Source organism: Convolutriloba macropyga, chromosome 3 (assembly GCF_964194025.1).
Source record: "Convolutriloba macropyga chromosome 3, txConMacr16.3, whole genome shotgun sequence".
NCBI lineage: Eukaryota > Metazoa > Xenacoelomorpha > Acoela > Convolutidae > Convolutriloba > Convolutriloba macropyga.
The window spans coordinates 34227967-34254967 of record NC_134470.1 but is presented as its reverse complement, the minus strand read 5'-3'; the positions used below and the strand labels follow the sequence as shown (position 1 = coordinate 34254967).

The 27001-nt window shown below is 36.4% G+C and overlaps 1 protein-coding gene across 1 annotated transcript in view; it reads right to left on the bottom strand.

Moving 5' to 3' along the window:
* The window catches only part of LOC142337028 (zinc metalloproteinase-disintegrin-like batroxstatin-1), an 87089-nt gene that overhangs the window by 49069 nt on the left and 11019 nt on the right, over positions 1-27001 (bottom strand). The window contains exons 5-6 of the mRNA XM_075386065.1: positions 21471-21567; positions 15185-15343 (exon numbers count right to left, since the gene is read on the bottom strand). Coding sequence (XP_075242180.1) covers positions 15185-15343; positions 21471-21567 — 256 coding nt within the window. The remainder of the gene's footprint in view (positions 1-15184; positions 15344-21470; positions 21568-27001) is intronic.

Here is a 27001-nt window from a genome sequence, read left to right as displayed (position 1 = left end):
TGCACTTGCAATTATTTTGCTTCTTAAATTAAAGTTTGATTCTGTAAATTTGCTTCTGTAAATTAACTTTATTGATCAATACCAAGATCTATCTAAGTGGAGCTGCTCGTTAATAAGCAGATCCATCCAGAAAACAATGAGCCATGATAAGTTTGCAGCTCGTTCTTCATACTTGTTCCTTGTCTCGTTTTTTTAAGAGAACCATCAGAACAATAATGAGTCATCATCAGACACTATTGGCTCTCTAGCTCTCTCTCTCTCTCTCTCTCTCTCTCTCTCTCTCTCTCTCTCTCTCTCTCGCTCGCTCTCTCTCTCTCTCTCTCTCTCTCTCTCTCTCTCTCTCTCTCTCTCTCCTTCCTTGTCCGTTGGCTATGAACTAGTTGGGTGGAGCTGAGGTCTTTTCGAACATTTTGGTCGAGCTGAAGTCTTTTGTAAAAATTTTGGGTCCATCAAAAGTCTTTTCTGAAAAATCTGAGTCGAGCTTAAGTCCAGCGTGTATTAAAGTCCAGCTAAAGTCTTTTCATAGCTCAAATGAGTCAAGTATGGACCTTTCATTGACAATTTTGGTCAATCATTGTCTTTTCATAAATTGAGGTCTAGACTGGGGCTCCTTCAAAATCAGTATTGACCAAAATCGGTATTATCCTTCGGAAAAAGTTCAAGACCTATCCAATATTGTAAAACAATTCAGCGGTTATCACAAGATTGAAAAATTTATTGTACACAGTGGACATAACAAATTCCACAAATTAAAGATGGTTTATTGGGTTTTAGCAAAAAAACGAAAACATAGGCAAATATAATGAAGCGTTAGAAAATGTGGCAACGGATTTGAGTGGCATTTTTGATATTGATGTTGTTTTTTAAATAATGTAATGGAAACGAAAGATATCAGCAATGGTGGATTACGCCAATCAGTACGTCATGGTGTACCTAAAACCTTTCAGAAATGTTAGGAATTTTTGCGTATATTTTGGACTTACAGTGTCGGAAAGTGAAATAAAACCGAGGGTTATCAACCGAAAATTTGAAAAAAAAAGTTTTGACAAGCTTGATAACAACATTTTTTTTGGTTTCAATCCAAAAAAATCATTTTACCTCCAACTCATTTTAAATATGGTTGATGATTTGTTGAAATATAGAACAATGCGACTTATCTTGATATTTTTAACTTTCAGTATACTTATGGCAGAGAAAACCTTACTGAAGTTCAAAAACAAACAATTGAAAAGTATTTTTCCAACAAATCTAATGTTTGTTATTTTTTAAAACAGTTGATTCATACATTTTTGCTTTTTCATGAAACTTTTAGTTTTTTTGTTCACTTGTACGTCTCACGCTGTCAGGTGAGATTGAATTGAACCCAGGGCCTCAACTGGAAAACTTGAGTGAGTATTCCAGTTACTTAAAAAACAGAGGGTCGAGCCATTCGCTATTTTTTTCTTGAGTAACTGTCACAGCTTGAAAACAAGTTTGAAAAGTTTTCAAACTTCTTGCAAACAGCACCCATTAATACGTTTGTTGCTAAAACTGAAACCTGGTTGGACATTGATTGTAATATTGAAAACAATTTTTTAACAGCATCGCATATTTCTTCGGAAATGTAGATCGGACAAAACAAGGACTTCAAGGGGGGAGGAGAAGGTATTTTTGTTCCGGAGAGGTTTACTGCCAGTATTAAATCAAGCATTGAAACGGTTGATGAGAGCTTTTGGAATCCATTTGGGTTGAAATGAGGGAACCGAACCCCTGAATGAAAAATTACTTGTCAATGTTTCTTATTGCGCAAACAAACGTCTTGTGGAGTTTTTTCTTGATCGATTGGGTACCGAACAATCGGTGGCATATAGTATAACAGATAGTGTTTTTTGCTGGGATATTACATTTTTAATTATCTGAACCAGACTGAATAAAGTAAACTAGAAATTTTTGCGTCAAATTCAGGATTAGATACTTTAACCGAAGTGATGCAGCCAGATGTACTGATAAAACACTTACTTTTGATCACTGTTTCATTTCGAAAAATCAGATAATTGCCTACAATATAACAACAACCCCTTTTACCTCCGACCAGTTTCTTGTTAACTTTTAATCAAACCTCTCATTGAAGTCTGAGGGCGACAACATGATAACAACATTGAAATTTTGACTTTTCTCACGTTCTAATTTGAATAGCGATCTTGCCCTTGCCGAATGTTGAACAAGGTACAGAATGTAAAATCTGAGAATGGCAATGATTTGTTTGATTCATTCATCGATGTATTTGAGAAAATTGTTCAAAAACACGCACCGATTCAGACTGTTAAAAAATGGAATGACAATTTTGAGAATTGTAAGCCCTGGTTAGCACAAGAATTGAAGCATTTGATTGCCCAAAAACATTTTTTGCTGAATAAATGGAAAAAAGTGCTGACAGCGTTAAGTAAAAAGAATTTAAGCGTTTAAGAAACTTAGTTGATAGGAGATTAAGGGAAGTGCACAACACTTGTTTTGCATAAAATTCTTCCAGAAGCTACCAGCAATTAGGGAACCATGGAAATTCTTTAAACAGAAGACCATTACGTGTGAAAAAAGTGTCAAGTTTGATGAAATCAGATTAGAAACAAGTGAAACGTTAAGAGACCCAAACTATATTGTCAGTTGCCTAAAAGATAATTTGCTCATCTAGGTGGCTTCAAAGGTCCAAATATTGCTTGCAAATACTCTGATAAACATACTATACCAGAGTTCACTTTCAGAAATCTGACTAGAAAAGAACTTTAATCAGTCATTGACTCGCTGGACGGTAACAAAGCAGCAGGAACTGGTCAAATCTTCTTTCGTCAGATTAACCCTTGCAAATTAGCTATAGGCGTACATTTACAGTTCGCCTTAAATGAATGCTTTAAATGGAAAATTTTCCCAACTAAGATGAATCTAGCCTATGTAACCCCAAATTTCAAAAAAAAGTGATAAATTAGATAGCGCAAACTAAAGACCAATTTCTGTAACTCCGAGTTTTACATAAAATTTTGAGCCTCCCCTTCTGAATTAGATGACTGATTTCATTGATTAGCATAAAAATAAAAACAAAGAACTTTTGGGATATCAGAAAAGTCATCAATGCGTACAAAAAAAGAATAAGTTACCACAGTGGCTTCGGTTGGCAAAATATGAAAACGTTTTTAATAAAACTTTGAGTGTTTTCTTGCCCTCACAACATGAAAACATTCCTTTGAATTGCAACGTAGGAGCTTTCGAAAAATATTTTTACTTTAAGGATGAAAACAATCAGAAGAACATTTTATTATGTGACTCTTCAGGAATTTGATTGATGTTCATTATTTTATTTTGTTTGAATGATTTGAAGTATTTTTGTTTCAAGTATTTTTAACCATATGGTTATAGTTTTAATTTAATTGTGGCAAAAAAACAGAAAAATAATATTTTCAAATAGTTAAGTATCACAATTATCTATTTTGAAGTTAAGTATCACAACTATCGTTAAGTATCACAATTATCATTTGAAATTTTTAGTAAGTTTTCAAAAAGAAGTATTTTTTAAAATTTTGTCATTGGAAAGTTTGAAAACACTCAGAGTAACAAAAAAGTTGTGGCGGTCATTTTTTTGCAAAAAATAGCACCTTTACACTAAAAGTAAAAATCTTAACTTTTACCCCTTTATGAGAAAGCATTGCGTATCACTCAAGTATATGTATTATATATTCTTCGCTTCTTGCAAGCCTTCTCACAAGAGACTGAGAGCAACTCAGTTTAAGTATACGTTTAACTATACGGCTGGAAACTACTTGATGAGTTGATAAAAGACTGTTGGAAAGGAATTTTAATTCGTAACTTAGTAACAGATTATTAGCTAAGTACTAGCTTATATAACTAGTATTAGCTTTTAAACGGCAACGTACTAAGAGTGAATTAAATATAGTTGTACCACCATGTTTATGCTCGAATCCTCACAGGTTATAACGGTCCTGAAACATTCAGCATAGCGTAATGCTTGCTTTTCGAGACGCGCTATATCGACATGTTTAAGCGCCTTATTCGCTCAATTTTTGATCGCATGAAGCATGCCGCATAGCAAATTAACCAAGTAGCCATTAACCAAAAATTTGATTATTAGAAAGGTCACTAGGCGTAAGCAATAGGCACCAATTGCGCACAGATTAAGACCAATGACAAATAAACGAGGGGGCGAGGGGCAGGGGTTCGAATTTATATAATGATAAAATCTGGATTAGAAGTTGATTTATTTTTGTTCCGTCCAATTTTTCCTGTTCCTCGTAATTCGCTCATTTTTTGCACTTATAAAGCTTTCCACATAGCAAAAAGAAGCTAGCCCAATAACCACTAACCCAAAATTTGCTCATTAGAAATGTCAATAAGCGTAAGCATTGGGTATAGGTAACGTAGATGTCAGAACAATGACTCAAGCGAGGGGCAGGGTTCAACTCCAACCTCCTGGGTACCAACCTCCTGTTCTGAGCAAGAGACAAATGCTATACGCATCGGTATCTTAAGCTATGTGACTTCGGGCTGTTAAGCGGGGGGCATGGGTTCGTACCCGAGCTGTGCGAAAAATGGTTCTTATTTTCTTCATCCAAAAACGATTAATTGCTTTTTTTCATCCACTCCTGTCTTTCTATCTTGTTTTCATTTCCTTTTTATTTTTTCACATCTTTTTTGTTAAAGAATTTTATTTCTTTTTCCATCTAACTCTATTTTCTTCCATCTCGAACGATTTCTGTGTCACCATGTTTAAGCTTCTGATCTTCGCATTTTTGAAATCTCCCTAAACGTAGTAAATGCGTTCTGGGACGCGCTGTGTCGCCATTTAGAAGCTCGCTACAAGTCTTAATGCTCTTTAAACATGCAACATAGCAACGCCAGGAAACTCATCGATCAAAAATAGCAGGTACACAGATTAATAGACGCAAAAGTTACACATCGGTAGCGTATGCAAGACGTATCGGTGTTAAACGAGGGGCATGAGTTGTAGCCCGATTGGTGCAAAACGGAAATCTTAAATTTTTTCAATCAACCTACTCCTTTAAAAATTAACTTTTTATGATGCGTTAAAAATGATGCGGGCCTGCTAGTCATTTTAAAACTTGCCCATTCACGTATTCATGGCCAGCAGACGTGGTGGCTGGAGACAAGTTATGATGTCAGTGATATGATAGTTTAAGCAAGAGGAGTGACTGACCAGTCACTGCAATCTGCGTCATTATCCCAAAGGAGTACGCATTGCGCACGATCAGAAAATAAGGAGTACGAATCGAGCATGATCAACCAGTAAATGGCTCGTTGATGACCGGTTTTTAGCAGCTTAATGGTGACGCAGATCTCAAATAGAGAGCCCATCTGTGTACTAAAGAAGAATGCATTTTAATTTCTCTGTGCAGTTTGATCGCCTTATCTTTATTTCACACCTCCAGCTACTTATTTACTTCTTTTACATTTCCTATAAACTCCGAAAAATCCAAGCAAACAATAATATTTTGAATATAGATTAAATTAAATTTGGTTGTTAAATGATGAATTACCACTCATGATGGACTTACCACTCGTGATGTTGAGGGAAGAACATTTCTTATATTGAATTTGGAAACGAAAGTTAAACAGTAACGGTTATCCAAACTGATTTTTATTACGTCCTACGTGGTGCGACAATTGCCTACAATTTTATCATTTTCATTGCTTGGCAAATAACGATAACCGGCAGTTTATCCTTGTCAAAGCCAGGCTGGCAACTAGACTTGTGAGATGCTCATACGCGTCTCGATGTAGTAGATGACCCATGTGAGGCACTATTGTCAACTCCACTATTTCGTCTTTTGGTTTAAATTATATGATCTTGAGGCAAGTCCTGAGTCAAAGGCAGAGGTTAAAGTTTATTTCGAAGTTTAGTTCGATCGTAATTTATCAAAAGAAAAACATAACATCTCCAATAAAATGATTTAGAACATGGGAATCCATAATGAAGGCATTCTTATCGTTCGATGTCAAATACTAACTAAAAACGCAGATAACTTGTTTGACAAAATGAACGCTGCTTTCCTATCAAAATCAAGGAAAACTTTACACCACCCAGGTCATTTCAGCGGTTTCAAATCAGTCCGGATATTACGTTTTGCTGTCAAATTCTGCGAATTGTATTAGCCGCAATGGTGTAGATTACCGTGGCTTTACATGAAACTCAATTATTCCCAATAACAGATCGTTCAGCTTTGCCAATCAACATGCTTGTTTTGCTCAGAATACAAAATGATTTTAAGTTGGAACAATCAAATTTTGCTTCAGTTTTGGTTTAAAACTCATAATGCAACTCGCAGTATTGGTGAGGAAAAATTGTTCTACATCCGATCTGTTAACATCTACAGAGAGTTTTTTTTGATCAAAAAGTTAACAAATGTATAAAAACCAGCAGTTTGTGCTTTTCTTTCAAACAGTCAGTCAATTGCTCAATTGCGCATTCAGTAAGACTAGGTTAAGCTTTTATATAACTGGTAACAAAAACTAACCCTTTAATTCGCACAAAACTTTCTCTTTCTTTCGAAACTTGTTGAGAATGTTTGAGAATAACAAAATTTTTCTCTCTTCAACACGTCAAAGTTACTTAAACTGTACAAGCACCAGGGTGATCCACAGAAATAAGACACGATGACAAGATATTTAACCCTTCAGGGGAGGTGCTTCAGTACGCAATATATGACAGTTTAATAACACCAAATTAACGAGTTTCAACTGATACTTGCTAATTATTCAAGCTTCTTTTATGCTGCTAGTCATGTGGTTTTAAGTTAGAAAATTTCCATCTCCAATAAATTGTAGATGAGGATAAGGACAGAATGTGAACTTTTTTTCTATCACGTCACATTTTCCTTGCAAATTTAATGTCAACGGAAATTATTAATCATATAGAATTTTTTCTCAAATATACTGTATTAACAACAATTCAATCATTCGCAGATCAATCGTAAAGAATTTGATTCGAGGTTGAGTTTCAGCTTCAATTCATGTATGATTATCCCATACTAACAAAAGAATCTATTTAAGTATGTTGTCAAAGGTGAACAAATGGGTTGGGCTTCGTTAAAATGTAGCATTAAATGTTGCTGGTTATAATATTCTAACTTCACTGCTTGACTTGACTCTGAGATGATTCGGTTGTTTTTGAAGCGCAGCCTTCAATTTGCCGGCCCCATTTTCCTTCCTGAACACATAACTCCCGTTTGGTAGTGCAAGAGCGAGCTTCACTACTGGTCTCCACTAGATTCTGTCGTTCAATCGATATTTCGCTGATCGAGTCGAGCCGTTAGACTCATGTTCTCCGTAACTCGAGCCACCTATAATTCCACCTTTATATGCATCCCTCTCCCAGGAAGACAACTTAACAGACAACATCATCGTTTTTTTTCTGTCTCCCAATCTTCACGGTGAAAATATCGAAGTAGTCTAATCCAATATTGGTAAAACCTGTTCAAGATTCTAACTACTCTTCGCGTAAATCTACTATTACCGTGGTATTCGCTTGTGCTCTTTTTGCGTTTTTTGCAGATAACACAACTGATTGTGGTCAACTGTAGAGCGATTCGTACATCTTTTACATCACAATCTCCATCTTTTGTCGAACAATGATTCCTACAATGCTGAGTTCCTTCGTTCTTATTGTTCTTCTGCTCGTTTCGCAACAAGCACTCAATTGCATGAAGTTTCCAATGCAATAACATTAGATGCCTTGCATTGATTTTTGCCTATTTTGCCTTTGGCTCGAACAAGTCCTTCGTATTCAAGGAAGGCTGGAAAATGTAGGATTTTGCTGCCTTAAGAATTTCCTTTTCAGCTTTCATGAGATCTCATCTCTTTGCCTAACTGTTTTTGCTTTAGCAGCCTGAAGAGGATGGCCTCGATTTTTTTATTGTTCTTTGATGTTCACTACAATTGTTGTGGGAATGTTTAGCTCAATGCTCAGTGATCGTATTCCACCGTGTTCGCTAGCCTGTAAAAGTTTAGTATGACCACAAATTGCAATTTTTGTTTTCATTGTATGTTCCTTGACTAACTGCGCCATAAACCTAGCTGCCGTGACTGCCACTTGCCACTCTAATTGTGGTTTAAAAGACAAATGTGAAGTCAGCTTTGTATAACTTGCTTGTAGTCGTAGATAAGCCACTGCACAAACCTTGTCGTCAGATGCGTTAGCGAACCCATAATTTTCAGTCCTGCCGCCCACTGCATTGAATTATCTCCTATCGATACTTGTTTCAGCTACATTTGGATTTTCTTCCTTCTGCATGTCACCAATTCTGCTGCTTCACAAGGCTCTACTTCGTTGTCCCAAAGTTGCTCTTTCCAAGTCCAGATGTCTTTCAGAAGCTGACTTATGTGATATCTGAACGATGCGAAATATTTGATCGGTTCCTTCCTCTGTGATAGTTGTTTTAAATTCTCTGATGGTACCTCGGCAGATTTGAAGACTATCATCAATAACAGTCCATTGTAGTCCAAGCACCGAGGATCCCTCTGTAAATTGTTCCACCTAAATTTTCTTCGTATTGCTGATCGATTCCAATTCTTTGCGAAACGTAACGATGTTGCTTTCATAAATTCAAATCCATGTTAGCAGAGAAGAGTTGAAATTGTACAAGTAGTAGCAGTTGTTTTGTATTGGTTTTCTTCGTTTAGATACTTTTCTTCATTATCAAGCTCCTCTTGGTTGAGAGCAAAACTTGCATATTTTCGAGAATTTTTGATTAGTTTCAGGACTCACTGGAAAGTTGTCCTTCTAGTAGCTTGTCATTTATGAACACTGCCTTATAATTTGATGCAGCATTGCCAACACGTGTCACCTTGCCAGTCATTTTCGGGCTGAGAACTAGATGGTGTGTTAAACATCATTTTTTCGCAAACATGCTTTTCACTTCTTTTTAGCCCAATATCTTTACGAATCCCTTTTTCACGTCTATATCTATTGAATGTTGATACAAACCTCTGAGGTTTGGTTCCTTTTGGAATCTGGACTGGAATGCGTAAGGCTGACTCTATGCTGAGCTGCAGTTTCAGGATTGGTTTGATTCTCGCTCACTCCTCAGCATTCCCATATTGTTCCGCTCGCTTGTTTATTTCGTCGTACTTTCTATTGTCTTCTCTGCTAGTCTCTCCTTCTTTGACTGATTAAGGACGTTGTTTCTGGAAGCATAAGTTGCTGTGTTTGACCAGGTTCTAATATTTTAAGCTACTTCTTCATCTACGTTTAAAAGTTCTACCATCTTGGGTCACTGAATGCCCCTTGTGGTTCTTATAGAGCGGTGAAAAATTCACCTCGTGTTTCTATCTTATAGGACAATGGGTGTTGTAGGTCATAGAAATTTTGGCCGAGGATGAAGCCAACCTCATCAGGTTGACGTTTTTATTTGTTAAATCACTAAAGTGACAGACGTTTTGCTTTAGCTTGCTTTAGTCGTAGTTTGTGTTTTTCTATTAGACTGATGGGTGTGCAAACGCTTCGATAAGTTACTGCATTAATTATAGTCCCTTTATTTTGAAAGGAAAGTTTTCTGTCTTTCTTCATATCCTTCATTTTTCGTCAGTCTGCCAGCTATTTTCAGTTTTCCTTGAGCCCAAACATTGGTCGATGAATGAAACCGTTGATTCATTATTGCGAAAAGCACTTATGTTCTTTCAGTTTCCACCGCTTTGTATCGAAACAGGACAAATCTGAAGAACGCTCGTAACTTTGTTACTCTGATTGCTTTTTGCTGAGCTTACAATAACTTCGTGATTTCCCTCGTCTATTTGTTGTTCCCGATTGTAGCACTCGGTTGTGTTTCCTGTGGTTGTGGTTCCTAGGCAATCTCTTCATAAGGTTGACAACAGCTTGCCTTCTAAATAACAACGCCCAGTTCGTTACAGCTGCTTTTTATGTAACCGGAAATTACATTTTTGTGTTAACATTTGAGAACTGCTTTCTCTTCTATGCTGTAGATTAACGCTGCCTTACTTATCAATCAATTAGTACCATTAAGCAGTCGTTTTGCTTCGCTGTTATATACGCTTGTGTCACTCACAGTACACAATAATTCGTAGTTAAAAGATATAAATTTTGCTTGAGTTTTGTTTATCGCACAATTTCTCGCTCCAAATTGAAAAATCCACTATGTGGAGCCCCACTATTCTTTCGTACACTCAGTTGCTCATTAGCTCAATCAGTAAACTTTGCTAGACTTCGTTAAAGCCAGTAAGAGACGCTGACTCCTTACTTTTTCAAGTTTTTCGTTCTTAAGAGCTTTGTTCCTCGGAAAAAAAGCTTGAGATTATCAATGCTAGTTCTCTTTTCAACACGTCAAGGTTAGTTAAAACGTACAAAAACAAAGATGATCTACAAAAGCAAGACTTATTTTTACATGTCAAAATTGCATCACCGGCTTGTTTTAGATAATAATAACTACAGTACGTGAGAAATATTGCTGATTTTGAGGTACGCTGATATTGAGGTAGTTCGAGTTTGATTTTAAGCTTCACTTCATGTATGATAATGACGAACAAATAAGAGTCACTAAGTGTGTATCTGGATAAAAGTAAACAAATCAGTTTGGTTTTGATAAAGTGTAGCTTTACATATCGCCTTTCATGCTATCCTAACTTCACTGCATGATTTGAATTTTTGATGGTTTGCACATATGTAAAATTCAGCCTTCAGAATATAATTGAAAAAACAAGAACTATAAACAGTAACGTTCTGAAGTGATGTTTTGTGAAGTAAATTATGTAAAATAATAGTTATAAAGAGAAAAATGATCTTTTCCGTAATTTGCCCTTCCTTAAGCAGTTTTCTAAATCCTCCGTTTACATATGTGTTAGCGTATGAATGGCTTTCAACACCTTTAAAATGTACGTATACCAAAAAACTCCTTTGCAAAACGCCACAAAAACCGTTTTTTAGAACTGTTTAATGTATGCCAAAAACAACTTGAATACAATTCAAGCATTACTTGGAAAAACTGGAAACACTAACTTTTTTTTTAATTTTCGTTATTAATTGCTACAGGGATGCTTCAAATTTTTCATTTTTTCAAGAACTGTGTGTAACAATTTACCTCTTTTTTAAAAAGTAAACCACAATTTACGGAGAGCAAAATTAAGTTGTTATAAAGAAGAAAATGAAAATTTTTGATAGGTGATAATTGACTGAAAAACGTGGCTCGGGGGATTAACGGAAAAGTATACGAAAAGTTTGTTGCAGTTAATATAAAACTTGAAGAAGGGTAACACTTGAATGCTTATATGCTCAACAAAAAAGATCTATCAAATTTTGTCAAGTTTTTTTAAACGTACTTTCACCAAGTTAACGTTACAAAACTGTTATATGACTGTTGGAGCTAATCAACAGATCAATTCCTCAAGTATTTGTAGGGTAATGATTTTGTTGTTTTGTTATCTAAACTCTTGTCGTCACGGTGTTTGACTTGAATGCATGTCTAAAATTTGTGTAAATGCTTATTTTTAGCTAATGAATCAATTGTTTAGGTTATTGGCGGCTCAATGTTGATTTCGTAACCGAAAACCGGTTGGTTTATTAGGCAATTGTATGTTTTTTAGGACGTCGAGCAATATTTATTTTAATTCGTATATTTGTAGAGTGTAACTAGCGCGCTGAATAAGATATTTGCTCGGAAACAATTATTTTGTTACAGTCATCACAATCTAATAAAGCGCATAATTTTTCCGACCCCTCTTGAGGGGGAGGAATTATATACTCAAATTGGTTTTTTTTGTTCAGTCAATTTTCGCCGATCGATATATTCATCGTAGAGAGTTGAGACTGGTATCATTAGAAAGCTCGTCCAGCTCAGAATATGGAATTAAAAAGATTTTTTTAATTTTCGTTTTCTACAGGGAGTTATCGAGGTTTAAACTTATGAAAAAAGTGGAGTGAATTCACGCTGTTTTATCCACATTTTCCGAAATTTTTGTTTAATTTTTCGTCAATTTTGCAAAAATTTGTTGAAACTTATAAAAATAGTGTCGTTGATTTTATTTTTAAGGACAAAAAGGCTTTGTTGATTACTCTGATTTAATTTTTTTGGTCAAAAACTCTGGATAGATATTTCAAAATTCAGCCTTTTTCATCAAAAACAGCGCAAAAAAAGCTACTTTAGTCCACCTCGATAAATTTTGCCGGCACTACACCCCCAAACAACACTAATACAATTTTTGTAGACTCAGAGGTGGGCTATTCCTAATTTAACTTCCGCTGAGAGTGCTCTGAAAACTTTGCCGTGTTTTGCTAGCTTTACCCGTTTATTATCAAAAATGCAGACTTTTATTTCAAATTTTCAACTAACAAATTATCTATATCTACAATATTTGAAAAATCAATAGTTCCTAACCGACAAAAAGCATTAGCAGGGCAAGTTTTGGGCCAATCTTGGACTGTTACACTTCAAAAAGAATTCGGATTGCAATCAGACTATCTTTTTTTTCGAAAAAAGACCTTTTTTAATAATAAGGAACAGAACATATCAAATGAAAGCTCAGGAGTGATAGGTCCAATTAGCTTCCTAAGAAATTCCAAGCTAATGCATTTAGTTTTTATTTGACGGTTTATGATTGTTTCGACTTTTAAAAATAATTGATATTTAATTAAATAATGGCTTAATGAACTTTTCCTCCTTTTTTTCTTAATTTTGACAACTTACAGCTTAGTGTCACAAAAAGAAAGAAAGCTTCTTCATTCTACTGATTGGAAATTTAGTCTCGATTGCGTTTATGAGCCTGAAGTTATTGTTTTCTGGCTTTGATACTATAAGATTTCGGAGTTTTTTGTTTTTAGAAATTTGCCAGTTTTTCACGTTTTCTAGTCACATTACTGACAGTTCTCATATCACATTATTAGCGTTCAAAATGGAACACAATTGAACATTTTAAAATCCTTGAAGATATAGATTATCGTTTTAACGGCCTCGACACTTCTTTCTTCAAGAAATGAATTTTTTAGTTTTGTCCTTATCTGTCATTTTTACTTTGTCATTTCAGTTGTATGAAATTTACTGTATAGTGATAGGTTTCATTGACTTTTTATGGAAGAATAAACGAGCCGATATTCTGATATCAGAAGATAGCTGATGGCTTTCATGACTCTGAAAACAATCGTTTTCCAAAACTAACAACAAAATCTTTTTAACTTCGCAAGTTTGTTCTTTTCATTTTCCTTTTTGGTACCTAATCTCGTTAATTACAGGTCAAATATGACATTGTGGGTGTCAAGGAAAGGCGTCAAAAAGGAATTGATTTCTCAAAATCTATTTTTTTTATTTTTTTTAAAGAATGCGTTATGACCTTACTGATTTCGACACCGGTTTTTCACAAAAAGAGTAAATTAATTTGATTTTTGTCATTTTGACGTTCTTTTTTGTTGACGCAAGAAATATTCTGGATAATTGCAGGTCCCAAAAAATTCCTTTGGAAGAGCAAACGACCCTATTTAAATTTAAACAACCCTAATTAAGTTATTACATTCTTTTGCCCTTCTCTCTTTTTTGTCTACGTGTTACCTAGTCTCACTCATAATTGGCCAAATACTACATTTTTGATGTTTGAAGAAGGCTCAAACGGATATATTTTGAGGGCCGAAAAATGGCTTGACGGTTTTGACAGCGTTTTCTGGCAAGTTTCAATTGAATTATTTTTGTTGTTTTTTTTGTTGTTCTTTTCAGCCACTTAAAGAAATGAATAAGGACAGGTCCTAATGCTCTTCTATAGAAACATGGGTAATCGTACCCCTTTGGGATATTTTACTTGATTTTTAATGGTTTTAATTACTTTGAATTTATTGTTTTAAAAAATAAGCGAATTTTTTAACTTTACTGTTTTTGTTCTTTTTTGTCTAATTGCTACCAAGCTTTTCTGGTGATTTATAAGTTATTTTGTTTGGTTTTAGGTTCATCTGACGGTATGTTGACTTTGTTATAAAATTTTGTTTTTTAAAACGGACAAAAAATTTTTGATGTAATAATGTTTGTTGTTGATGTTGTTTGATTTTGCTGTTCGTCTTGACTCGCTTTCTTAATATTGGCATATCACAGCAACTTAATGCTTCAGTTTTTACTCCACAGAGATTTGCTTTGGAGGCTATCTTATCGTTCATACACATTTTTTTCGAAAAATACTTGGGCTTTTTTGGATTTTTTGTGATTCCCAAAAAATAATTTTTGGGTTTTCTATCTGTTCCTCGTTTGCTAGACAATTACGCCAAAATTGTGGATGGGCGGGTTCTGAACCTTATTTGCCATCGCACATTGCTGAGCCGCCTTGTTGTATGTATTTCTGAAGTATGGAAATAAAGTTAGAAAAGCAATTCTACTAAAAAATTTATGGCGCTTTTTAGTGTTGGCATACGCTTCTTGATAGTTGGCATAGTCTGAATAATTGATTCACTTGGTTGACATACAATATGGAATTAGCAATGTAGGGCTCCATCATTTAGCAAGAAATTGTATCTGAGTTTTGAATGTTTTGCAACACTACCACAAATTATGACACATAATAACTGATGTAAAGGAAACCAATTTGTCAAATTAAAATTACTTCCAATATTTAAAACAAACGTTTTCGAACTTTACGTTCATCGTCAGGTTAAAACTGTTTTACAAATTGTTAAAAGATAAAATGAATATGTATTTACATTTGTCTGAGACGACAATTAAAACAATTCTAGGAACTATTCTACAAAATCAATCGAAAATTTTTTTCCCTATATACAATAATTGAGTTCCAATTAAAAATTTGCGTTACTTAAACGCTCATGTGGATAACAAAAGTTTTGTTTTCTATATATGTTGAAAGATTTAAGTTAAATCATATTTTTGAGGGAAAATGTGAGTGTTCGTTTTGCAGAAAGTTTATAGCGAGAAACGCCCTATCTATGCTATGTAAGACGAACAGTTTAATTCTCAATTGGTTAAGTTATAGACTGTACCTATAATAACTAATAAAATTTTCCCAATTAAAAATGCTGATGCGCCAAATGAGAATGTTATTGGACTGATAGAGTCTCACGCCAGAGCCATTTTTGTTGGACGCTTTGACCAAAATATAATCGTCATCAATTTTTTTAAAACAATTAAACCACGTTGAAAAGTCAACCATTGCACAATTTAATTCACGTTTTCTAAATAAATGTGTAAACCTTGAGCCAGAGTGCAGTTATTTGGGTTACAGCAAGGGTCCTCGCAAGTGTCCACTGATCCACAGTCACACTCCTCCCAGTCCTGATTGACCAGGTAGTCACCACAGTAGCTGACGTCCACCTGCTTCTCCGGCTCGTTGTGCAGACACTGGCTTGCCCCTAGGTTCACAGTATATTAATAAACCGTTTTTTAATCTCATACCTTGGACTTGTTTGAAACCACCAATATTCTGCGATTCTAGACAGGTATGGACCAGATGTACTTGGGTTGAAGACATGGTGTCTGGTGCGACCCAGCTCATTGTCTGGACAACGTTTTTGTGCCGTTACGTCCGACCCATTAAGAGTTTGGTCTCTCAGACCATATCCATGTTTCCTCCGGTGCGATCTGGCCCTTGCCCATGCTTGTTGATATATAAATAGCAACTAAAATTAGCACAAATAGCATACATAAACAGCAGCGGTATCAAATCTCTGTTTGCGAACCAAAATACTTCCGACCGGACTCACACGGGCGCAGATTGCGCTCAAAATTAGAGTTGTTTTTCCCTTTAGAAATATTTTTATTTTTCTCCCCATTCGCAAGCTCAACTCCAACACCCTCATTAAGATCATTCAACGTTTCACTCAGGACAAGTGACCATAAAACGTAAGCAAAGAGAAGGACAAAGATCTGGTCATACAAGAAAACTCTAACGGTTCTTCACGCTCTGATTCAAACCTCTCATTAAGAAATGAACAAAAGACGAATTTGACTCCTCTGCTAATTGCCCGTTTCGTGACGCGTCTGAAAAAAAGAAAATGCATCCCGTTTCATTGAACCCATCAAGGAAGGAACAAATTTTCTGGGAGGAGGCAACATAAAATAGACAGACAACAAGAGCTCTTAAACTGCCCTCTACAAGCATTCAAACCAATATGCACGGAGACATGGAAGAACTCGGCATTGAAACCAAAAGGAGAAACCTTAACACCAGCAAACGAAATGCAGGAAAAGATTGAATTTGGCAAGGAATTTTTAAAACAAGAACCTCTATTAAAGGCCTTTATTTCCTGCTGAATGAGAAATTGAAGCTCTTTTTTTGCGTTCTCTTCTTCTCTTTTCCAGGATTTAATTTAAGAGAGTTGATGAATATAGTGGTTGAAACAGTCAACACACAATTCACTTATGCACGACCTACAGCCCTGATTTGTAATTTGAAATTGGATTTGTTCCCCATGAAGACGCTACCTATCGAACCCGAGAGCCCCATGTATGCGGTGTGGAAACCAGCTAGCTCAAACTTACACTACTGACCTAAACCCGTCACTGAAAAATTGCATGTGAAACAGATACTTATGATTTTTTTATACAACTACCATATCAAAACCCTTGTAAATTTTGTAGTAACTTCATTTTATTTACTTAATTTAATCCTTCTATTCCATTTGGTCAATTTAATCATTTAAAGCCGTTTGATTAACTTTGCAGTCTCTCTCTTTCTCTCTCTCTCTCTCTCTCTCTCTCTCTCTCCCTGTTGTGCATAAAATTTTGCTTTATTCATTTGTTTGTATTAGCTCGGTGCTTCAAGTAGAATGAATTTCTCGAACCGTGAGCCACTGGTAAGGGTTATCGCTTGGCTTAGGTAGCTCTAGCGAGTTAAGAGCGAGCTTTGCAAGTCCCGTTTTTAACCGACAACTGACAGACAGGAATACATTTGCTTGCCCTGACTTGTGACTGTGTGGTCTTTGTTCAGCAATTAGCGATGCGGTGTTTGGCAAAGAATTTATCGTCAAAATTAAGTGCAGCTACTGGTTTTTGGTATGAATACGTTTTTAAACTACGACGCCCAGGTTGAGGTCCCAGACGGAATCAGGTATGTCCAGACCGAAGATGAACACACGAGGGGGGCGTCGTGCGATCAAAATTACATAGGCTGGAAACCTAAAAAATGCACGAAAGTCTGGACATGAACGCACGAAAGTCTGGTGAACGCTCGAACTGGTGAACGCACGAAAGTCTGAACATGAACACAAAAAAAATCGAGTGAACGCACAAACATTTGGTGAACGCACGAAAGTCTGAACTTGAACGCAGGAGAGTTTGGACATTTACGCAAGAAAGTCTGGACATGAACGCACAAAAGTCTGGTGAACGTACGAAATAAGTCTGGACATAGGCACTTTCCGTCTGGGACGGTCTGGACATACTTGCTTCCGTCTGGCACCTCAGCCTGGTCGTGTTTAAAAGCTACATTTAAATTCAGAAAAAAAACGAGGTTGATCAATGTCTTCAAGTATTTTTTTAAACTCAAATAACTAAAAAAAACGAACAATACGTGTCAACTAGGGACCGCCGTTATGATCAGGGTACGGTATCAGTTGCTACACCAGACACTGGCATCAATCACTAGCTAAAAAATCGTCAAGGGACCCAAGGCGCGTCGTTCAACTGTGGACCAGGCTTTTAATGATGAGGAAACGCCCACTAGCTTATTTCACAGGTGTCAGAAGAGCAAACACAAATTGATGAAATCAGGAGAGAAAAAGATTACTTTTCATGGGTCTCAAAACCGCAAACAAGCTAATTTTGTAGTGAAAATCAAAGTTATAAGGAACGATATCAATCAAAATTAATTGTGAAGGTCTCTGACTAAACGGCCGAGCAACTTCAACAGAACCTTGGAATACTGAACAAGACAATGTCGTGATAACTCTCCTTCTATTTAGAAACTTGATCAATTTTTTAAAGTCGTTTTGTTATATGTTATCTCTTGCTGGGATTATAGCAAAATCAAAGCCATGATCAGTACTGGACCTGCAACAATTGAACCAACCTGCGCTGGTTCAAAGGTACCGAATTCTCTTCCTCCCCCATATAAGAGAATAATCGCGACTAAAGAGAACGGTAGATTGAAATTAGTTGAATTTTCTCATCTTAGAGTCTCTATTGTTAGAGTCTCTATTGTTAGAAAATGCCGTACCGAATGGCCATGTGAATTGAACGTTCACAAAATCAATTCCACTAATAACAAAAACAGAATGTTTACCAAATCTTCATTAATAAAAACGAAAAAAAAAGATCGCGATTATAATTCAAAGACCTGGAAGTTCATCTAAGAGCGCTGCATTCTAATTGTCAGCAAAGTATATGGCTCTAAATCATGTCGTTATCTCCCATTGTCGCTAAATTGTTGCAATTGTTTAAAGCATAAAAATTGATTCACAACACAAGAAAATCAAGGAACAAAAAGGCACGTGGAAACCAATGAATTGAAAGTTACCGAACTAAGGGAGATAACGAGAAAAGATGAAAAATGACAAGTCGACGCCCGTTTTGGAACCCCCCCCCCCCCCCCCCAAGAGGCATTGCCATTGTCAAATGGATCGTTGTATAGGTGAAAAGAAGGGGTTAGGCTGCGTTCAGCCCTACTTGAGAAATATTCGGTTTTTAAACACAAGAAATCTTCGGTATCGCCGTCTCATTCTAGCCAAAAACGACAAAATCTCTTATAAATGTAAGATTAAAAAATTCGGCATCGTCGGTTTCGGCATGAATGTAAGAGAGATTTGGTATAGTCGTTTTTAAACGTAAGATAGATTCGGTATCTTCAAGAGAAATACAAGAACTTTTGTATTTTGGGTTTTAACGGCAGATTAGTTCAGCAGACCTTACAAAAATACGGTCGGCATATCCAACCGCCAATAACTTAGCTTAGAAGCTACAAAAAAGTATGCCCAAACTTTTATGTTCAATGGAAAAAACCGACAATTTCTGACTTCTAACACCAAACATACCGTCGATCTATTAAGTTTAAATACCGGACATAACGAATCTTCTACTACCGAACATACCGAATCTCTCGTGTGCCAAAAACGACGATACCGGATCTTCCTGACGTTAGAAACTGACAATTCCGTAAACACAGTAGTACTGAAGCTTTCTTACGTTTGAAACCGAACATACCAATGAAGTCTTACATTTTTTTGGCCGTTTTGTTTGGTCTTTTCCCCTAGGGAGATTATAGTAATATGAGTGAGCTTTGTCATGTTCAATGGAGATTGTTAATGACTCTACAAGCTCCAAGCATCTGGAACTTCATATCAACGTGAGATGAGTAGTTCGAATGCAGCATATAAAGGGAAGTGACTGTCAATTCTTTGGTACTCTGTTCACTGAGGTATTTCATAGGCGCGTGCTTCTGGCAAACGGAAGCTTGGCGTGTGCTCGCAAAAGTAAACTGATTTTACTTTGCGTAAAACAACTCTGCGTAAAACAATTCTGATATGAATTAAAAATAGAAAAGTAGTGTTTCAAACATCGTTTTGGTTTTGGATGCAAACAAAGCATCTGATATCGGAAGGCCAAAGTCCCGAATGTCACAAGACAACGATATTTTGTAAAGAAAGTCTCGAAATACTTTGATTTGAATATGATGAAATCTTTTTTACACACGAAATGGTAAATTGTCAACTAGCACACGGGTGTTTGGGCGCAAAAATTTTTAACTCATAGTAAGAGTTCTCACAGGTTCAAAAAGACACTTCAAAATGCCGTTTGTTTTCAGAAACCTCATGCATTATAGAGAAAGAAAGCCTCACTTTTTTTGAAATAGATGTTGCTGAAAAACAGTTTAACGTGAAATACATTTCTTGTTTTTGATAATTGTGTAGTTGTATTAATTTGAAACTGTATCGAAAATTATGTTACTCCGCTACATTGAATGGGATGCAACAAGAGTACACAGATTAAATTTTCTAGGTTTAGAAACTTAGTTCTGAAAAACTTTTGAAACCTTTTTGAAATTGAAGCTTAGGTCACTAACCTCGGATAATCATTCTTTTAAAAATTTTTGCCTACTGGGTTTGGCGGGTGTTTTAACAGATTTTATTTTAACGAAATTGTTTTCCAGAAGCGTCAAATGGAACAACCTCTTTGATATTTTTTTCCAAAATTCTCACACTCGCAAACTCGAAACAGTCAAAAAACAACTATATAAAACGTTTGCTGCAGGAAGTTCTATTGAAATTTAGTAATTCAGCAAATCATTCATATTCACTACAAATAGGTGCCTCTTTTTCTTTGGTACTATTTTGGTTAGAAAGTATACTAAAAACGTCTTATCGGTATCGAGATAAAAAGAATTTGAGAGTATCTTAAAAAAATTTTACGGGCTACAGAAGCTCCAAATAAACAAAATTTTTTCAACTGAAGGTCACAGAGAAACATGAATGACGTTATGAACAGCTCCTAAAGTTACAAATGCTGCTATCCAGAATAATAAAAACATGATGCGGAGATGAGTATCCTATTGAGTGTCCACTTATCATAAATAACTACCGATAGACGTTGATGATTGTTTTTTTAAAAAATTTTTTTAGCTCAATGAGTTTGCATTTAATTTCTGACTTTGTTTGAGGTAGGGGTTTTTAAATGTCTTAAGCCAGACTCTTGCATGACATATATTTTGAAAGGAAAATTTATTCCAAGTAGCTGAATTACAATGACAATAGTTGTCACTAATCAAATATAGTTATAGAGTTTCTGCCAAACAAATTTTTTTTTACCGCTTAGTAAGGACAAATTTTCTTTAAAGTTTCTATGGCTGTGACTTTTGGGTGTGAAGTCAGGTGACAATTTTGTGAAGATACTATGTTCTGTAATTCGATTCATTGCTCTATCTAATAATAATATCATTTTTTAACAAGGAGCTCAAAAAACTGCAAGACATAATGAATTTGTAAATTTACTTTGGAGATTCGAAACAAAACAATTTAACTGTTTTCGGAATTTTTCCCCTCATTAAATTATTTTAAAAGACAAATAAAATTGAATTTGCAGGTGTTCAAAACTATGGTGATGCCAACAACAATCTTTTGTAACCTTTTCAGAAAATATTAATCTCTGATGTCTCATGCTAATTTTTTTCCACTAATTTTCTATGAAACAGAGAGTAAATAAATGAAAAAAATAAACAATTGAATAAATAAAAAAACAAGAACAGAAAGTACAAATATCAGTCGTTCAAAGTATCTAGACGGTTCAGGCATGTGTGAGTGCGTGTGTGTGTGTGTGTGTGTGTTTGTTTGTTTGTTTCTTTGTTTGTTTGTTTGTTTGTTTGTTTGTTTGTTTGTTTGTTTGTTTGTTTGTTTGTTTGTTTGTTTGTTTGTTTGTTTGTTTGTTTGTTTGTTTGTTTGTTTGTTTGTTTGTTTGTGTGAGTGTTTATTGTGTTTGAGTGTCTGAGCTTAACGTTAAAATTTTTTTTCATCCTAGCACATTGATCAAGTTGAGAAATCTGATGATTACCATGATAAATGAATTCTCTGACTCTCTCCTTCTGGCACTCAGTCATCATTTCAGGAGGGGTGTCACTTGCTGTTGCGTCCATTAAACAAATTTCAGCCTGTAAATTAAGAGCAATTATGCCCAGGTTGAGGTGCCAGACCGAAAGTCGATATGTCCAGACCGAAATGAACGCACAAGGGGGGGGGGGGTCGCGCGTTCAAAATTACACGGTCTGGAAACACCAATGAAAGCATAGTCTCGACAAAAACGCACAGAATATCAACATTGCAGCGGACGATTTTTGGTTTGGAACACACAAAATTCCGGACATAGGCAACTTTGAACGCACGGAAGTCTGGACATAGGCACTTTCGGTCTGGGAGGGTCTGGACATAGACATTTTCCGTCTTTGATGGTTTGGACATATCGACTTTCGGTCTGGCACCTCAACCTGGGCGGGATCAGTTCCGTTTCACACACTTCCAATGGTTTTGACTACCCCCTGCATAGCACCTTAAAAAAATAGCGCGACGTGCGGGAGAGGTGGGGGTAAAAGTTATATATCCAGTAGACTGGAGGGGGGAGGAGAACAAAACTTCTGGTGCTGAACACTTTGTGCAACTTTATGCGGTTATGCTATGGTATGCCTTTTGAACTTGGCTCTGATTGTCTGAATTTCGTGTTCTCATTCTCGCACGCTAGCACAGTGGCATCACAACCTGCGTGTTCCTACTTTCCTTAAAGTCAGATGATGAAAAAAAGATCCCGGACCCTAGTGCTAGTGTTTGGATTTTGTTTTTCATGATGTGCATCAGGAAATCAGAATCAAAGTCAAAATTTTCGGAAATAATTTTGAAATTTTGGCTGAGCATGAAAAAGCATTTGAGTATGAATAAACTTTCTGTTAAATAACTCTCTGATAAGTTCTGACTAATAAACTAACAAAAAAAATGTTTTTTTTTACTGGAGTGGTGGATAATGGTGATATTACCCCCTCTTTATAAGTTATTAGTCTGAATAAAGTATAATAACATTATAAAGAGAAAGTTCTGACCAATCAGGGGGGGGGGGAGGTGGGTGGGTATAGAGCTGGAACCCTCCCCTGGTCAGAGGTTTCTCTTCAACAGGGGGGGGGGGGTGTTGCAATCCCCACTACTGTATCTTGAATTATTTTTTACATGTTGTTATAGATTATAGAGGAACCCCCAACTTACTCATTATCACCCAGATTTAGGTGCGCAACACTAGACTGCTATGATCAGACCATTTGGGTCGCACACTGGTGGCGTGGTGCGACCCAAAATACATGGTCTGGGAAACGCTTGAGTCGCAAGATGGTCTGGACAATGGTCGCACTACGGTCTGATCAGAGGGCAAAATCTGGGAAATGGTCTGGACAATGGTCGCACTATAGTCTGATCATAGATTGCGCGAAAGTCTGGACAATGGTCGCACTACGGTCTGATCAGACACCAAAGTCTGGACATAAGTTGCCCCAAAATCTGACCACAGAGCATTAACTGACAATATTTATTTGACTGCAGTTTCTTATCACTGTTTTTGATGACTCAAAAGAAAAGTTGCAGGCACTTCAAAATGACTTTACCTTTTTATTTTTATCAATTAGTTTTGTCCCAACCTTAACAAGATATAATAAATTATTAAACTGTAAGTTAAGTAGTACGTAGGTTTAAATTGAATAATTTAAACAAATAACAATGGATTATAACATGTATTTAGGAACGGTCTGATCAGAGGGGGCGTTGGTCGCACTAAAGTCACACAAAATTTTGGGTCGCACCAGAGTCGCACGAAATATTTGGGTCGCACGATAGTCTGATCAGAGGTCTTTGGGTCGCAGGATGATCTGATAAGAGGACAAAGTCTGAGAAATGGTCTGATCAGAGCGGTCTAGGGTCGCGCACCTAAACCTGGGCAGCCAGAACCAACCACCAACCATCCCCCCGTTTTTCGCGCCGCCTAGTATGTTTATTCCCTCCCCATTACAATGTTACTACTAAATTCGTTTTGATTGAGGGAGAATTATCTTTTTTCCCATCTCAATACTCCTCGCAAACTGAAACGTCAGCCACTGAACATTTTCAATCATTACTCATTTGCCCATCGGGGCCCGAAACTCTATCACCTTCCGCTGTCTTGGCTGACGCAATCTCCAATTTTCAACACAAATGTTCCAAAAGTTTGACAGAGAACAAACTTGAAAGTAGAACGTATTAAAAATGCATTAAACTGATTGAGGAAGTTTTTCAGATTCGTTTGTTTGCGTGTTCTCTACTCAGTGATTTCGAACAGGTTACTAAGTAAGGGTTAAGTGACTCTTCTTGAAGTCAGTGAGAACCTCTGGTGTTTATTGAGAACCGGGAAGGTGTTCGAGATATTAAGCCAGAATTTTGAAGTGACTTCTGCAGTCACTTAACCCTGCTTAAAACAGGAAACGCTAACGTTTTAAAATGGCGAAAGTCAACGGAAGTTAACTTCTGGCTAAGTAGCGACTTCTGGCAATTTAACTTCTGGTACTGCAGACCTTCGGCATATTAAAACGTGCACGTGAGTGTTATAATTTTGGATACTGAAACTCATTTTGGATGATGAAATGGCAACTTTCTCATCAAAAACAACCTAAAAATTATATATATATATATATATATATATATATATATATATATATATATATATATACATATATATATATATATATATGTATATATATAAATATATATATATATATATCTTTATATATATAAATATATATATATATATATATATATATATATTTATAATTAAAGCTACATAAGTTTTATATTTCTAAATAATATAAAAACTTTGTCCTGCGTCAGATTTGCTTTAGAATTCTTTATGCGATCTAGAACTTCTGAATCGATCTATGTCCAAACTATTGAGATTTGTGTTGAAGTTGGGGTGTTGCCACATCCAAGACGCAGGTGATGAAGTCTCGAGTCCAGATGGGCGACAGATTGATGACAAAATGTGATTATTGCCAAACCTGAGGACGTTTTTCAGTTTGGGTAGTTGTGTTGCAAAATGCCAGTTGTACTACCAGTTATACATTGCACCACTAGATGCTCATCTTCTACTTCAAGCCAGTTGCACAAGAGAACATGTCTGTATACTTAAGGAAATGCGAAATTTTGAAATTGTACTTTATTGTGATCTGCATCACCGGTGATTGCGAACAGTGTAAGATTCTGAATTTTGATTAGGCTGCCTATCACGGGAAAACGATAGCGCCCAGATCTCACAATTCGAAAGGTTTTTAGTTTGGTGGTTCGTCTTCTTCTTAGCAACAATAGATTTCCCGTACTATGCTCTTAGCTGTTCAAAAGTGTCGATGGTAAAACACTTAAATTAAGTAACTCTAATAGCTAATTACAATAACTCAATAGGCATCAGGTAACATGCACTATGACAATCAAAATAACTACTACTATAACTAATTCTAACACAAGCAACCACAAGCTTGAAACAATAACTAACTAAGTTGTTTCTCGATTCAACTCTACTATAATACCGATTGCCGCTTATACTCAAACGCAATCAAACAGCTGGAAATATCCCTCAGCTAACAACAGACTGATGAACCACAGTCTAGCAACAACAATAAGTCCGAGCTTCTCGCTCAATCAGGCAAATTCTGCCAGATAACTATAAATAATCCGAGCCTCTTGCTCAATCAAATAACGCAAGTTCCTGAGCCTCTCGCTCACTTGCAACAGCAATCGGTACTCAATAGTGTAACCGAACTGCAAAGACTACTCAGAGCTTCTCGCTCAATCAAATCAGGCAAACTTAGCCAAATAACTCTAATTCTATAACAGCGACTATTCAGAGCATCGCGATCAATCGCTCCGGCAAAGTTAACGCAACGACGCTCAACAACGATTCACAGAGCCTCTCGGTCAATAATACCGGCAAACTATGCCAAACAATCGAATATTAACTCGTTCACGGTTAGCAAATTCTGCGCTGCGCTTATAGTGTAAGCCGCTTATATACTGAGCCGAGCAAACAGTTTGCTTACTCAAACAAAACAACCGTCATTATTGCACAAGGTTTTCAGCCTCCTATACTGCTATACGGTCTGGTTGCGTCGTATGTCCGTGATAAGCGAAATAATTCAAAATGGCCGACAAATCTGTTCACGCTTAGTTCTCGGCCGATCCTACGTTTCCGGGTCTTTTGTTTACATAAGGCGGTTTGGGGGGTACGGTTCGCATTCGGCCTAAACAGGCATGGGCTCAAGGCCTTATTGCAACCGGTAATAGGTGGCGTTCATGAAACTCAAAAATTAGCGATTTTGGATTTTCCCCTATAATTATCACTTTTCCCCCTATAAGTGTTAATGACAACACGCGTAGTAAAGCTGTCACTACAAATTCTTGTACACAAAGAGCTTAGAGGTCCTCTAGGGTGTTGGTGATCCCGGTTGGGTTCGGCAATATCGGGTTCGCGAAATCGGCGGGGGGGGAGGGGGTGGACAAATTTTCAGTCCCAACTTGTAAACATTTTCAGATTTGACCAAAATCGGGTATTTTCTAAAACTCTAATTTCTTTCACTTATAATGCATAGCAGTGACTACTCGCGGTTTTTTTCATTGCAACAAGCTACTCGCGGATTACAGCAACCTAGTATTCAGTATAGAACGCAATTTCATATAAATCCCTTTAAAATGCATTGAGGTCAGTAATAAGCTATCCTCGGTTTATGAACTTCAGCTGCGTAGCAACGGCCTTTCATTTGCACTTGTCAGGCATCATGGGAGCTAGGATATCCATAAATAATTCTAGCAGGAAATAGAAAGAGATGGCGTAACCCTTTTATAGCGACTTTCATGATATAATCATTTTCATGATAACAGTATAATGATGACATTTGTTATGACTCCAGTCTTTATGACAACAGCATGCGCCGGGGTTCCGCCAATTCTCAATCAGTGCACCACAACTCCCCAATCTTTAATAGAATACCTGCGACTTCCAAGAGTTCAAAGTAAACCGTTTTAACAAAATTAATCCGCTCTCAGTCTCTCATTACAGCCGTCACTGACCCTAATCTGCTTGTTAGCTTGTTCCCTGTCCACATTTTATTTTCTTAAAGGTATTCAAAAGTTGTCCGTTGTTCATAGCTATTATTTTGTCACTAGTTGCATTAATTAATTGTCCGTTTAACTAAACAAAATGTTTCACGACTAAAATTCTAATAGTTGTGGTCTCAGCCTATTGGTTACGATTTTACAAACAGCATCAAATAAAGTTGACACTCTAATATCCTCATCTGTTGTTTAAATCAGCCATGAATTTGCTAAATTGTTTATACAATTATCTATCGAGTTTGTCCGAGCCACAGTTGATGGCGATGTTTGATTCTGTTCAATTCAAAAAAAGACAGAAGATTCATAATGTCCATGGTAAATAGTGAAAAGAAGTTCATTCTGTTCGTAGTAAGTTCAGAATTGTACTCATATTATGAGACTCAGATCCGGGATTGCTAGCTATCTCAAACTATTTATTCA